Here is a 16,630-nt window from a genome sequence, read left to right on the forward strand (position 1 = left end):
CAGGCCCCAGGACTGAGCCCTGGGGGGACTCCGCTGGCCACTTCCCCCCAGGTCAAATATGACCCATCCACCACCACCCTCTGAGTACAACCCTTGAGCCAATTTGCAATCCATCTGACTGTGTAGGCATCAATGCCACAGTCGCCTAGTTTTTTTAATGAGGATGGGGTGGGAGACAGTGTCAAATGCCCTGCTGAAGTCTAGAAAGACTACGTCCATGGCAACACCTGCATCCATTGCCTTTGTGACCTGATCATAAAAGGCAATCAGGTTGGTCTGACATGACTTGCCCCTAATGAAACTGTTCTGGTTGCCCTTGAGCATCATCCCTGAAGCCGGCCCATCACATATATGCTCCTTGAGGATCTTCTCAGTTTCCCAAGGATAGAGGTAAGACTTGCTACGGGAGAGGACCTATAGTTGCCCGGGTCCTCTCTCTTGGCTTTTTTGAAGATGGGGACCACGTTAGCTATCTTCCAGTCATCTGGCACCTGGCCCAAGCACCACGAGCGCTCGTAAAGCCGTGCCAAGGGCCCTGCAATAACTTCAGCTAGCTCCCTCAACACCCTGGGGTGGAGAGCATCTGAACCTGCTGACAATCTGTGGGCAAGGCAAGAGCCCCGAAGGGCACACTTGCCTGCCTGTACACAAATGCCAGGAACTTGAGGAATAAGCAGGAGGAGCTTGTCCTCCTACTCAATGCAAATAATTATGATGTCATAGGGATAACAGAGACCTCGTGGAACTTCACCCATGACTGGACCTCAGGTATAGATGCCTATACCCTGTACAGGAGGGATCGTGTAGTTAAAAGGGGCGGGGATGTATCTCTCTATGTTAAGGAAAGCTACATGTCCGTGCAAACTGATGTTGGTGAACGGGGTGGACAACTGGACACCCTCTGGGTTAAAATACATGTGGAACATGGCGCAGGGGATGCAATACTTGGAATCTACTACAGAACTCCTACCCAAAGTCCTAAGCTTGACCAGGAGTTTGCCCGGGAACTGACTGAGGCTGCATGCTCCAGGACCATGGTTTTCATGGGTGACTTCAATTACGCAGACATCTCGTGGGAGAATCACTCAGAAAAATCCAAGCGGTTCCAAAGCTTCCTCTCATGAGTGGATGGCCTCTACCTGACTCAAGAAGTCTATGGGCCAACAAGAGGCAAACCGCTGCTTGACCTGGCACTGGCTACGGGGGATGACCTAATTGGCAACCTAGAGATCGATGGGAAGTTGGGTGACAGCGACCACAAACTGATCACCTTCACCATCCGCTGTAAAGCTGGCAAGTCAGTCAGCAACACAGAAGTCCTTGACTTCAGAAAAGCCGACTTTGACAAGCTCAGGAGGCTTGTCAGTGAGGCCCTAACGGACCATGATCCCAGGGAGAGGGGAGTTCAATAAGAGTGGTTGCTCCTCAAGGGAGTAATCCTCAATGCACAAGCTAAGTCTATTCCATCTCAGAGGAAAGGCAGGAAGTGGGCACAGCAGCCCCCCTGGCTCTCCAGGGACCTAGCAGACCTCCTAAAGCTAAAAAGAAAGGCCTACAAAGGATGAAGGACGGGATTCACCTCCGAGCAGGATTATTCTGTACTTGTCTTGTCCTGCAGGGAGCAAACCAGGAAAGCCAAGGCTGCAAATGAACTCCAACTAGCTTTGAGCACCAAGGACAATAAAAAGCGCTTTGTCAGATATGTGGGGAGCTGGAGGAAAAGCAAGGGCAACATTGGACCCCTGCTGAACCAGATGGGGCAACTGACAACTGACGCCCAGGAAAAAGACAACCTATTAAATGGGTACTTTGCCTCAGTCTTTCATCAGTCTCATGGGATGCCCATGCCCGCTACGGGACAGAGAGGTCCAGGTGAGGGAGATTCCCTGCCCTCCATAAATGCTGACCTTGTGAAGGAACATCTTGAGAAGCTGGATACCTTCAAGTCTGCTGGTCCTGACAATCTACACCCCAGGGTACTCAAGCAGCTGGTGAGCATCATAGCCCAGCCCCTGGCATGGATCTTTGAGAACTCCTGGAGCTCTGGTGTAGTGCCCAGAGACTGGAAGAAGGCCAATGTGGTGCCTATCTTCAAGAAACAGAGGAAAGTGGATCCGGCTAACTATAGGCCTATCAGCCTGACTTCTATCCCGGGGAAGATCTTAGAAAAGTTTATTAAGGAGGCCATCCTTAATGGACTGGCCGACACCAACATCCTAAGGGATAGCCAGCCTGGGTTTGTTGTGGGTAGGTCTTGCTTGACATCAATCTCATTTCCTTCTACGACCAGGTGACTTATCACTTAGACAAGGGAGAAGAGATTGATGTCATATATCTTGACTTCAAAAAAGCCTTCGATTTGGTATCCCATGATTACCTTTTGGCAAAACTGGCCAATTGTGGCCTTGGGTTCACCATGATCCACTGGCTGGGAAATTGGCTCTGTGGTCAGACCCAGAGGGTAGTAATTGAGGGCAGTCACTCATCATGGTGTCCTGTGACCAGTGGGGTCCCCCAAGGCTCTGTCCTTGGACCCATATTGTTCAACATCTTCATTAATGATGTGGACATTGGAGTCAGGAGCGGACTGGCCAAGTTCGCCGATGACACCAAACTTTGGGGCAAAGCATCCACACCAGAAGATAGGCGGGTGATCCAGGCTGACCTGGACAAGCTCAGCAAATGGGCAGATGAGAACCTGATGGTGTTTAACACCGAAAAACGCAAGGTTCTCCACCTGGGGAAGAAACACCTGCAGCATCCTTATAGGCTCAGCAGTGCCACGCTGGATAGCACTGCAGAAGAAAGAGACTTGGGGGTCATCACTGACCACAAGATGAACATGAGCCTGCAATGTGATGCTGCAGCTACTAAAGCGACCAAAATGCTGGCTTGCATCTGTAGATGCTTCTCAAGCAAATCCCGGGACGTCATTCTCCCCTTGTACTCGGCCTTGGTGAGGCCGCAGCTGGAGTACTGCGTCCAGTTTTGGGCTCCACAATTCAAAAAGGATGTGGAGAAGCTTGAGAGAGTGCAGAGAAGAGCCACATGTGTGATCAGAGGTCAGGAAAACAGACCTTACAATGACAGGCTGAAAGACATGGGACTCTTTAGCCTGGAAAAGCACAGTCTCAGATGTGATCTGATGGCCACCTATAAGTTTATCAGGGGTGACCGCCAGTATCTGGGGAAATGTTTGTTCACCAGAGTGCCCCAAGGGATGATGAGGTTGAATGGTCATAAATTATTGCAAGACCATTTCAGGCTGGACATTAGGAAGAATTTCTTTACTGTCCAAGCCCCCATGGTCTGGAACAGCCTGCCAGCGGAGGTGGTTCAAGCACTTACATTGAACACCTTCAAAAGCAAATCAGATGCTTATCTTGCTGGGATCCTATGACCCCAGCTGACTTCCTGCCCTTTGGGCGGGAGGCTGGACTCAATGATCTTCCGAGGTCCCTTCCAGCCCTAATGTATATGAAATCTATGAAATCTGCTCAGGTCCCTTTTGACCCTACTATGAAACTATGGTTAAGGCTACTCTCTTAATCTTTAATATAAGACTAGAAGAACGTAAGATTTGCCATTTACTGGGTCAGACCATAAGTCCACCTTGTCCAGTATCCTGTATCACACAGTGGTAGAGAGCAGATGCTGAAAGGGAGCATGAACAAAGTATAACCAAAGTTTTTCCCCTGGTCCTTTTCTACTTGTAGCCTCCAGCATTTAATGCCTAGAAAGTTCTGATTCAGAGAGCATACCTTTAACTCCCAGGTTCAATAACTAGTAATGCTTCTTTTCTCCAAGAATGTGTCTGATCCCTGTTTGAATCTGGCTAGACTACCAGCTTCTGTAATATCTTGAGGCAATGAGTTCTACACTTTAGTTACATGCTATGTGAAAAAGAACTTCCTTTAGGTAGTTTTAAAGTTACTGCTTCCTAGTTTCATTTTATGACCCCTATTGTGAGAAGAAGTAAATAATAAATCCCTATTTACCTTTTCTTCACCATTTAGTATTTTGTAAACACTTATCATGTACCCCCCCTCAAGCTTCTCTTTTTCAAAATTGAATAGGCCTAGCCTAATTAGTCTCTCCTCAAATGGGAGCTCCTCCATGCCACTAATCATCCCTACTACTATTCTCTATACTGTCTCTAGTTCTTCTGGGCCCACCCACCCTGGGAATCATCCATTTGAACTGATGGCACGTACAGATAAGCACTCAAAGAAGAAAGGGAAGTTACTGGTAATTGGCATTCTTCAAGATGCATTGTCTGTGTATCCTATACTCTTCTCCTTCCCATATTACCATTAATTTCACTGAGAAGAAAGAGAGGTCAGTTGTCCATTTTATGCTATTTGTGTAAATGGGCTTCAAGATCAACTGGGTGCAGGTGACACCAAAGGCAAAAAATACTCTGATTTCTGCCACATGGGCACTATGGGTGCAGACTGAAGTACAACTCCACCCTGTAAGTGAAAACACATTGCAGGAATTGTTCTGATCCCTGAGACCAAACAGAAGTTTACTGCTGGTTCCAGGGGGTGTGGGAATCTAGTTGCTGGCTGCCAGCTGGTTTCCCCTCACAACAGCCCCTCCTCTTTCCCAGCATGTCCCTGTTTCAGAATGGGAGGGGGGAAAGGGAGCAGAGGGAACTCATTCTAGGGGTTCCCTATCCTGGGCTGGAGGATGGAGTGGGTGAATTGGAGCCCTCCCCACATCAGGGGAGCCCAATACACCCACCCCATCTTCCAGTGGGGGCTGAAACCCCCCCAGAATGAACTTCCTCTGCTCCCTTTCCCTCCTCCCATTCTGGCAAGGTGGCAGGCAGTGTAGACAAATTTCAGAAGATGCTCTATTTTGAAATATCTTCATCTGACCCCTCATACAATGAGGGTTTAGGTTTTCACACAATCAGCCATTTTTGAAGTGGTCTGCAGCCTTGCACTTGTGTTTGGTCACAGCTGTAAACTGTGCTTTCCGTGGCCAGATCAGGTGAACATTGTTATTTTTGTCTGCACCAGTAAGTACAGTGTAATTAGAGAATTCAGCTAAAAGAACTCCAGTAAGAACAGGTAAGTAAGACCGTTTTTCAGTTTCCACCTTGTAAACCCTGATCTTGAAATTTGCAACAGAATGTGGGAGGAGCCTAGTACATAGACCCCCTACCTTCAGTGGGTCTTTGCAAATTTGAGACTCTAAACATGCACTCTAAGTTGTAGAATTCTGAGTCTCAGAATATTTTTATGGGTAAATTCCTACAAAGCTCTCATTTGCACATGCAGTTACATTGTATACAAGAGAACTATGCACATGCAAAAATATCATCATGATTGGGGTGCATATGCATATACAGAAGTCAATCTAGATGGACAATTATTTACACACCAAATTTGAAAGAAAAGTATAATTAAAAAACATGCAAAACTCAACTGTTCAAATCAGCAATATAAGGTAACAAGGGAAAAACAATATTTATACATAATATTTTATAATGTAATATAACTTGAAAAGATTTTAAGGTTTATTATGAGACAAAAGAAAATTATGCTCACCAATGCTGTTCCCATCATCCCAATACAGCTGACCTCGAGCAAGTCCACCATCATCCAAAGCGACAGTAAGTCCCATTGGGTTTCTTCGACTAAAATAAAATTAGATCCAACAAACACATTATGTTTTTCTCCATTTCTTCGTAGCCACAGTTTGGATATGGGGGAGTAGGGAGGAAGCAAGGAGAAAGATAGGGGACTGTCATAGTTAGTACCAAGGGTCCTTCATGAAACAGTTCACAAAATACTTAGTGAGAAATAACCCTAGCCTGGCATCCATGAAGGCTGTGGGACCTTAGTCTTCCCAGGCTAAACTTAAAAACCAAAGGTTATGTTTATACCTTAAATATACTAGTATTTTCAGGACGAGTTGGAAGCCATCAGCTGTAGGGGACACAGAGAGACAGAGCATCTGTATGGCTGAACACTAACTCTGCTACTGAAAAGGGGTGCCTGAACTAAGGTATAACAAAATGCGTGATGAATAGGTTAAATTTATACATAGGTTAAGACAAGATGTATATGTGCCTGTTTTCCAAAATGGTGCATCTCCTTGGCTATATTTGCACTGTTGTACTGTCTTATGCCTATGAAACATTTAGCACTGAAGACACAGTAACATGGGGATTACTTTGCTGTGGAACATTCATGTTTATCAAGTAGGTACCAGTCTCCTAACCAAGACAATGCACATTCAACCCAGCTATACAGACATACCTTGTACGTTCTGAAAGATCGTTCCTGTGTAACTACAGTATTATTGTGTCAGATGTGCAAAGCAAAGAAATTTCAGGTATCAAAATTAATCGGATTTGTTGTGTTAAAATGTATGGCAAAAAACCAGAGGCTGCAGCCCAGAAATCCAGCGTAAACCTGATAGAACCATATGTCCTTCTAAAATGAGGTGCTGAAAGCCAGGCCTATCACCTAATGTGCACTCCGAGAGACAGAAGGGGTTCTAACGGGTGACTCACCATGTAATCATAACTTAAACATAACTTTTTAAGTTATAATAAAACATTCTTAAACTGATTCCCTCTTATATTTTTCCACCATGTGATAAACTGAAATTTTTCTGTACCTGTCTTATCACCTGTTCTCTAGGCCATCTCAGTTGGGAAAACTTTTAATACTCTGGACTACTAAGCATCTTTCAGCATCTACATTCACAAATAACACATCCCCCACGCACAAATTTCAGTTTTCCAGTTCATCTCACAGTACCTGGAAGCAGTATTAAGAGCAGGGTATTGCCAGGGAATAATGTAACCGCCTCGGATGTGAAGGTTGATATGTTCAAGAGGAGCTGAAAAATGACTGAATTGTCCCCTCAAGCCAATATCCTTCTCCTGTTAAAAAATGACTTCAGTTCAGTTACTTCTTAATAGCAGTTATGCAAGATGAAAGAATTGGATCATAGAAATGTTGGTTGATATACATTATTGGAATCGTCATTTACAAGACTTTTTGACACAATGGTACCTCTGCAATAGTTTTAAGACACACTAAGAAAACAAAATTATGCATTAATAAAACAATAGTTTGAAACTAGTGGATAGGAAATGGCCTAAAGTTAGGCAACTGAATGCCTAACTGAATGACAAATAATGATAAATTAAGTATCTTTTGCTTTCTCCTATTTTCTTCCTGTGAAGGCAGATACAGTTAAATTGCTCCAAGTTATGTCTCTCTACTTCTCCTGTCCTGGGATAGATATCAGATAGACATCAAAGTCATGAGAAGCACTAAAAAATGTTTATGGAAGTAAAGGTCTTTGAGAATGTATCTATTTGTGACTTTCAAATATCTTACCTATTTCACTCATCATTATTACAGTTGTGTCAAAGTTAACATAATATTGTTATAAAAATGTTTTTATGTGGAATTATTCACATTAATCATGGTATCATGAACTCAGATTTGCATACCTGAACGCATAATTTACAGAGAAGCATCTTGGTCAGACCCTTCCTACCTCCATAAACATGAACTCCTCTTTTAACTTTACAGTAGGTTTACCAGTAGATGGAGACAAAAAGCACAAAGGTAAGTAGAGACAAGGAACCTTGATAAAAAGCTTAATAATGAGAGGCAATAGTGGAAGCCTTAGCCATGTTCTTAGGGAGAGAAAAGGACCATTATTTAGAAACCTGAAATGTTTATATACTAACATGAGAAGCATGGGAAGAATTGGAGGTCCTGGTATAACTAAGCAATTATGATGTAAGTGGGTAAAGCCAGAGGGAAAAATAGAAATAAGGCTGTCATGATAGGCATCTGTTATGAGCCATTAAATCAAGAGGTGGCAGTGGACAAGACCTTCTTTAAACAACTGATGGAAGTTTCCAAATTGCAAACGGTAGGACCTCCTTCTCATGGAGGTCTTTAATTACTGTAACGTCTACTGGGAAGGAAAAACAGCAGTGTACAGGCAATCCAACAAAGTCCTGGACTGTGTTCGGTATAACTTTTTGGTACAGGTGATGGAGAGCACAATTAAGGACAAAAGTCTTCTCAACCTTCTACTCACAAACAGGAAGAAACTCATTAAAAATGTGCATGTGGAAGGTACTTTGTGTGAGAGTGTCTACACGATGATAGAGTTCAAGATCCTGCAAGGAGGAAAGAAGAACAGCAGAATAAAGACATGGGACTTCAGAAAAGTAGACTTTAACAAACTCAGAAAACTGGTGGGAAGGATCGTCTGGGAAGCAATTTGGAGGAGAAAAGGATTCCAGGAGAACTGGCTGTAACTTAAGCCAGTTCTTAAAGTACTGGCTGTACTTAATCCTGTGCCATATTAAGGACACAGGAGCAAGCTATAAAGTCTAGGGAGCTAGTGGGCTGTAAAGGGCTAAAGCTTAGAGAGAGACAGGGCCAGGGGGGGCAGCCAAGAGAGAGACCAAGTCCTGCTCAGGCTAGGGAGTGCAGATTGTGCAGACCAGCAGCCTGCTGTTGAGCAGGGTGGAGGCAAGGTGCTAAAGCTGAACTTTGGTTCTCTGAGGGCAGCTTCCCAAATATATTAATTTTAACATCAAGACATGGTAAGCAAGAGAACCAGGCCAGACTGGGGAAGCGGGAGAAAGAAAATGGACATAGTGCACTCCCTCCTCCCCCCTGCCCCAGAGGGGGCACATTCTGTTATGTATGGTCAGAGAGGATTCTGTCTCGAGCAGGGCACTAAACTAGATGACCTCATGAAGTATCCTGTAGCTCCACTTTCCTATGATCCTATCATCTTAATACTTCTGTAATGAAACTTCATGAGTTGAAACTGTATTTTGACTTCTTCAGACGTCACTGAAAATGTTAACTGCTCTTAATTCTTATTGCTGGTGATAAGCACCTCACAGAATGAGATCTAAAATCCAAAATGTATCAATTGATTTCCAAACTGATGTCATTTCCTTACTAAAGACTGTTTTAAAATCATCCAAGTATGCTATCCTATCTCATCAACCATATCAATCTTTATCCCTCTTCTGACTGCACTTGTTCTATTAATCACTTCCCTAGCTGCTATCCACCCTCCATGCCACAATTTACTGTATTCCTACCAATAATATCCTAGTCCTATCCTGCACATCCTTTGCCAGCAGTATAAACCTTCCTTTTCCTCACTATCTCAAGGATTCTCGCTCTTATTTTTAGCTTCAACTGAGAAGAGTCTATTACTGAGGCAAGCAGAGTATTCTATTCTATTCTAACAGTTCTTACCATTAGGAAGAAGGTCATTCTCTTATGCCTGAAGAAGGGCGAGTGTGCCCAAAAGCATGCAAATTTAAAAAAAAAATTATTTTTTTTGCAAATATCTAGTTGGTTGAAGAAAAGAGATCACCTCTACCATGAGTTGAAGGTTTAAAAAAAATCACTTACCGTATAATAATCATACCAGCGGGCATTGGGAATATAAGCCTGTACCGATGTAGCATTCTGGAATTTAAACACATATATGTTATATAAAGTAAAGGAAAAAAGTGAAGTGAAGAGAAGAAAAAACACTTTTAAAAGTCCACTCATATACAATTAGATATAAATGCTTACTGGATCCAATACAGGGCTAATGAGTAGTGCAGGTCCCCAGAGAAACTGCTTGTACACATCCCACGTCGTTTTGTCTTCCACAAACCTAAAATCAAGGAAATCATTATTATGCACATGGTAACAAACTGTTCAAAAATGTCTTCTTCTAAGTTCACCTGACATATCTAAAGCTCTAAAACTCACCCCCCACTTTACTTATATTACTGCTAATGGTGATTATATTACTACAGAATTATTCAGAGTGTTAATACATCTTTCAAAAAATTGACGTTGGATCAATTTGACAAAATTGTGGAATTTGTAAAATTCAAATTGTGGTTTTGAATTGGGGAATTTACTTTTCCACTTACATTTAATATATACTGGCCACATCTACACAAGACACTGACTGTGCTGTAGCCCGTGACTACTGGCAGAAAGCATGATGCAGCGCTACAGTGCAGTAGTGACAAGCTACTGCACAGCCAGCATCACGAAAAAGGCATTTGGCAATGCTACTGTGCAGTGACTCTGGTTACTGCGCAGTCATTTAGTACTGCTATAAACAAGAAGTAAAGGGCTGCGCCATAATGATTTCACAGTCAGCATCTTGTGCAGACATGGCCACTGGGAATTTATACAGATCGTCATACAAAAAGTCAGGATGGAAATACAAGGTATTATGATGATGATGATGATTTTACTTTTGTTTGCTTTTCACTCAGTTTAGTCACGAAACTGGAAAGATTTGTTTCTTGAAAGGTTCACTGTTAGGTTCCCGGGAACAGCAATAGTAAAATTAATTAACAGCCACAGTGAGAACCCCTTAATCACTTTTTTACACAGTGCCTCACATAATTAGTTCCTCTGAAGTCAACTGGAGCAAGTTAATGTTCAGCAATGGGAATAATATGTTCTCAAACTAAGCCAACTATTTTTAAACCTGTAAGCAGTCTGGATGCAGTATGATTTGGGAATAAGTTTAAAGTCAGTTCTTATTTTATTCAGTCTGGTTTATCATCTCCAAAGGATTCAGTGCAAACATGTATTTTTCTTGCCATTAATGCAATGTTAAAAACAAATAATATGGAACTACTGAAGCAAACTGGCCTTTAGTCTTAAATTTATGACACAACCAGGAAATACTTCCTTTAATATGTTTTCATAAAGCTGGTACTGGAAGGTTTCTAGCGGAGAACAAATTTCCTCAATCTGCTCATTCAATAAAACTATAATCATTTTGTTTTTATAGAAATTAATTCTGTGAAGGGAAAATGGATGCCTCTGCTAATCAATTTGGAATGATGGGGAAAAAAACCCCATCCATGTATTAAATATGTTATTTTCAATTAAGTCTAAAGCTACAAGATGATCACAGATTTTCTCATAGCTGAAACTCCAGAAAAGATCAGGCTTTTTTCCATAAATCTATGACTAAAATTCTGAATCAGAAAAAAATATTTTTAACATTTGGTTTGGATCAATGGTTTTCAGCCTTTGACCCCTAGCTATCCTTCCATAATTTTTTTTGAGTAGCATCCTATTTCAAAAACTGATTTATTTATAACAGGGCATACCCCCTCCTATGAGGAAGAGCAAGAGAGAAAGATCCACCCTGGGATGCGTCTACATGTACTATTCATCCACATTTGGTTTACTGTACAGTAAAATACTTCTCAATAAGCCTGCCCTGGGAGCACATCTACATATGCAACCTGTTGGGAGCAAGTCCTGCTCTGCCCCTCCTGCAGTAACCAGGTGGCACTCCAGGCTGGTTCTGATGTGCACAGGGCCAGAAGAGCTCTGCTGGCTGCAGTGACAGCTGTCTTTCGACCCCATGTACACTGGGTCTTTCGACCTGATGTGCATGGGGCTAGAAGACAGCTGCCACTGCAGCCAGAAGAACTCTTTTGGCCCCATGAGCATCAGGACACATAGCTGCCAGTGAGTTCCCTACCAGGTGGGGCTTTCCTGCCTGGCATAATTTTGCTGGGAGCTGTCCCAGGTGTGGACCAGCTGCCTGCCAGTCCTTTACCACACCCCCCAACCCAGGCTCAGCAGGGTGCTCACCAACAGCTGCCCTGGTTGGGTTCCTAGCCCCCCGCCCCACTCCCTCCCCAGGAGCAGGTCTGTGCAGTGCAGAGGTGGGAAGCTCAGAGAGCGAGTGGCAGCTGGAGTTTCCAGCTTCATGCCACACAGAGCTGCTCTGGAAAGTAAGTGGGAGCTGAGTTCCCAGCCCCTGCTCACTCTCCGGAGCTCCCAGCTCCACGCTGGGAACTGAGAGCCAGTACAGGGAGCAGAGCGATCCCCAGTCCTGGTGCTAATCAGCTCCCAGCTCCTGTGGGGATCAGGGAGCTGAGCAGTACCAGGAGTGGGGACCAAGGGTTCCCTATCCCATGGCCCCCTGCAGCCTAGGCTGACCAGAAGCAAATGTTTTTCCTGGTCAGTGTCTACAAGTGCAGTACTGTGCAGTAACTACTATGTAATTAGTAAATACAAGGACTAGCTAACTGTGCAGTAGTTTACTTTACCACACAGTAAATGCCCTTCCTGTGTAGACTGTGATGTTTTACTGTGCAGCAGACTGGTCTACTGTGCAGTAAAGTGTCTCTTATAGACATGACCTGGGACAAGCATCTGCTTATCTACTTGCAGAGGGACTGTGGAGGGAAGGGACTGTGGAGGGAAGGGAGTTGCCAGGCAGGGAGCAGCTGGAGCCTGTGCTAATGTCCTCCCAACTCCTTATCTTCTCATACCTTGTGGTACACTTCAAAGGATCTTGCAGCAACTGAAGGTGCTGTGGCACTTTGACTCACAAACATTGATCTAGATCATGTATTTTAGAGCAGGGGATCACTACTGAAATGGTACCATCAGGATTGACTCTGCATCAGTCTGCAAGTCTGGAGTTCATCTGTTGCCTTTCATATATGCATAGGGCCATCTCTACTCCATCTGTTAGGCACTTGCTTTTATTTAAGTACCTAAACGTCATTCTATTCCATCCCACTTGAGTCCCTGAAAAACTTAATGAGTGGGTCCCTCCTCACTGTTTTTCAGAACTTAGCTTTAAGGCTAAGATAGCAGCATGTAACAAAAAATAGTTATTCAGGGACCTTAACAGGGTAGAATAGGATCACACTTAGGTGCTTAATAGTCTGCCCTGGCCCTTAATATTTAGTTTCCATTGCTAAATGATTAATATCTTTTTGTGCTATCCAACTAGTTTGTAGTTATTTATAACTATGAGATAAAAAAAAAAATCTTCATTTTGTAATAGAAAAAAGTAACCCTAAATCCACATTCTTCTGTGATTAAAATGAAATACCACCTATATATATTTCATTTTAATCACAGAAAAATGTGGATTTGGGGTTACTTTTTTCTATTAAAAAACAGGGATTTTTTTTTCATCTCATAGTTATAAGTAACTAGAAATCAGTTGGATACCACAAAAGATATTAATTATATTATATTTTTCTGTCATTAAAATGAAACACCACATATATATATATAGTGTTTCATTTTAATCACAGAAACAAAAATGTGTGTGTGCGCGCGCGTGTGTGGTGTTTCACTTGAATCACAGAAAAAATGAGGATTACTTTTTTCTATCTGAAAAATGGGGATTTTTTTTTAATCAGATAAAACCAAGATCCCTGCTGATGACCTATAAAATTACTCTTAACATCTATTAAATCATTTATCAACCCTCTGTAAACCATTTAGAAATGAAACCTTAATATTACATTTCACTGTTTTTGCCTTTGCTTCTCTTTCTGTTTTGTTTTTAATTCTCCTACTGTGTTTTCCTTTACTGGAAAAAAATGAAACAAGTTAAGAAGAGGAAAGGAAAATACGGTGGACCCCCTTCTAGGCCAGTACTCTTTCCAGTACTGAATTGGTATTTAATTATCATTTTTAATGATTCTTGTTAATATTTTCAAGTATGGTAATGACCAGTCTAAGCTATTCTAAATCCCTACATGGACACCAGCCTACACTGCTTCCAGGACCTTAGTTAGCAAATGAAAACTTTCAACCTACCGATCTGACAATTTCAATCAGTTCAACAGTGTCAACAAAGAGAGTATGGACATTTGAACAAATCACTGAAAGCTAAATGGGGGTGTGGACTTATCCAGTGGTAACTAACTGTATGCCTGAACTTACCCCTTGGATAAAACTGGAATTTAGCTTCTATTTACTGTAGGGCAAACATAGTTGGATTGGGTGCATATACACATGCAATTCATTTGAACCAATACACTCTGGGGCAGTTTGAGCTGCAGTAAACTACTCCTTGTCACAGCATCTACATGTGAACCCAGGGCATGGGTAGTCTGAGGGGAGGGAAAGGGAAGGGGTAGTCACCATGGGTAGTCTGGGGCACTCACAGAGCTGCTGCCAGCATTGGCAGCAGGACTGGAGCTGGTGAGCTCCTGCAGGCACCACCATCAACGGTGAGCCTGGAGCTAGTGAGCTCCTGCAGGCACTACTGTTGACATGAGCAGCAGGAGTGGAGCTGCTGAACTCCCACAAGGACTGACGTCAGTGGTGGCAGCAGGAATGGAGCTGGTGAGTTCCCGCAGGCACTGCCATTAGTGGCGGCCTTGTCAGGTGGGCACATTCCCTCCCCAGTGCATCACCTATGGCCCAAAGCAAAGCAGTTTATGCCAAGGCCACTTCTACCCTGATCTGTCCTGATCACTGTGAAGTGGTGTTGGACAGCAGAGGGGCTGGCTGGGGATGAAAGTGCAGAGTCATGTGACTAAGTGCTGTCTGGGCACAATTTAGGCCCACAGTTAGCATCTACAAGTGCATTTAATTGCAGTTAATTACTCTGCCATAAGATACTACTGTCCCTGACAGTGTTAATTGGTTTATTGGGACCTATTACCATTTCATTTGTACTCTGTATCTAATGATTCTACTCCTCAAGAAACCACATGTGTAGATGTCGTCACTGAAGGTTACCCTCGATCCCTTTTAATTTAGTGTAATTTGTTGCTTGTATATTTCCAACTTAAATTCTAATGTTTGAAACCTTAAAGGGGCCTGATTTGCAGAAAGTACACCCTTTTAAAATCAAGCTCTTTTAAAGTGTTTCTCAGTGTGTCAGTGTAAGCAAAACCAAGGCATCCAAATTACTAGAAATTTGTGAAACCTTGACATGTCATTGCTGAACAATCAGAAAATAAAGAATAAAATATATCTTTGTCTCAAACACACTATATGGACAGACATAATTTGTGTCAGGTTTACAAAGCTCTGGTAGAATTTTCTCTTGTGCTCCACCTCTCTGATGGAGGTATACACATCCAGGGACTAAAAAGGGAGAACAACCCCCATCAAAATCAAGAAAATCACTGACTTAGCAAAGATGGAAATAGAAAACTTTTTTTTACATGCATACATATACAGCACGTCTACACATTGCCGTATGGTGACACAGCAATGTACTATGTCACTGTATGGTATGCTATGGTGATATAGTAATCACGTGAGTCTATACATGATCATCAGCTATGTTGTTGTAGCACTGCACTCCCCTGGTATAGCGCGTCTCTATGGAGATGTAGCAGCAAAAGGAAGTACTAAAGCATGGTGCTGTACCAATGTCGCCATATGGCGATGTGTAAATGAGCCGACAGACACAAATATACAGTTTTACAGAGGATGGCAACTCCTTGGAGCCAGTGGTATTGATAGGTATGGGAGGTGGGATTTAGCATCAAACAGTTCTTATCTGTTCTTTTGCACATTTATAAAGAATAATCTCTACCATCTTGATAAATTATTCCTTAAAAAAAACACTGATTAAGGCAATCTTGGGATACTCATGAAAATAATGTTCAACTGAGGAAAACACAAATACTTACTCATGGAGAATAGGACGTACCACAGTGCTACCATGGGCATGGGCTCCATACATTAATGTGTAGAGATAGGGTAACAATGTGTATCTTGTATTGAGTACATTTCTGGAAATATTTTGAAATGCTTCATCAAAGGCAACAGGATCTTGCCTCTAGAAAGGACAAAGAGGTTGTTGTTATTCAAACTATTTTCTCTTTTCAAGAACAGAAAATATAAATGGCTCAAGGCAACTGTTAATGTTCCTGTAAGTCTTCAATGGTAGATGTAGCAGATGCAGTGGGAGCACCATTAGGTGTAACAGTAGCAGCAGTTATTGAATATATATAGCAATAATGATATTGAGAGAGTACATATGTGACCTCACCAACCCTGATAATTATTCCTAGATGAGACATTCTCTATAAACTTTTGCACTGAAAACCCTTTTCACACAAAACTGCAGAGTTTTTCTCTCTCCGAAGGACAAAGTGACAGTAAATAGCAGTAGGTGTCACTATGAGCTCTAAGCAGGGAAACTCATAAAGGGGAAAGGTCAGAAAAACCTATGGAAAATACTAGGAGAGGGAGAAAGATTTTAATGCAAACTCCACTGAATATGTGACACATTTTGTTGTACATAATTTATTATCCTTCTTTCCTTCAGGGCAGCACTCAGGACTTTCAAAAAGAAAAAGAAGCACTAATGAGTGATGTCAGGGAGCACTTTCAATCTTTATTAAATGTATTGAACAATACCTTGGCAAATTGGGTAAGACTGGAAGCAACATGATAACCCTGCATCTGCATTTTTAAAGGCTTTAAAAATCCAATCGAAAGGTGTGCTGCTGCAAGATAAAGCACACTGTTTTTAAAAGGAGACTTTAATCCATTAGATATATGCCATATAAATAGCTCTACTCTGCTAGACTTGAAGCTCTAACTGGAACATAAGTGCTGGTTCTATTTTTTTTTATTTTCTCAGTTACCTTCTTTTACAGCTCTCCACAATACACTCCTCAGCTAGCACTGTCCTACATCTAGACAATAAGTTTCCTTTTATTCTTTAAAGAAAGACAGTATTCGATAGAGGCAATATAAGCAAAACACTGTCATTTTGCATACTCCCTCAAGCATCATATTACAGTGTTTCATTTTCTGATTTGCCCTCTAACTGTGAACAATTACGGGATAAG

The 16,630-nt window shown here is 42.3% G+C and overlaps 1 protein-coding gene across 1 annotated transcript in view; it reads right to left on the minus strand.

The window, feature by feature from the left end:
* LOC149863059 (maltase-glucoamylase-like) overlaps positions 1 to 16,630 on the minus strand; it is a 151,538-nt gene that overhangs the window by 19,537 nt on the left and 115,371 nt on the right. The window contains exons 41-45 of the mRNA XM_090051177.1: positions 15,461 to 15,609; positions 9,600 to 9,684; positions 9,432 to 9,488; positions 6,780 to 6,904; positions 5,559 to 5,647 (exon numbers count right to left, since the gene is read on the minus strand). Coding sequence (XP_089907303.1) covers positions 5,559 to 5,647; positions 6,780 to 6,904; positions 9,432 to 9,488; positions 9,600 to 9,684; positions 15,461 to 15,609 — 505 coding nt within the window. The remainder of the gene's footprint in view (positions 1 to 5,558; positions 5,648 to 6,779; positions 6,905 to 9,431; positions 9,489 to 9,599; positions 9,685 to 15,460; positions 15,610 to 16,630) is intronic.

The sequence above is a fragment of the Crocodylus siamensis genome, chromosome 6 (assembly GCF_052110815.1).
Source record: "Crocodylus siamensis isolate JL-2025a chromosome 6, ASM5211081v1, whole genome shotgun sequence".
In the NCBI taxonomy this organism is placed as follows: Eukaryota; Metazoa; Chordata; order Crocodylia; family Crocodylidae; genus Crocodylus; species Crocodylus siamensis.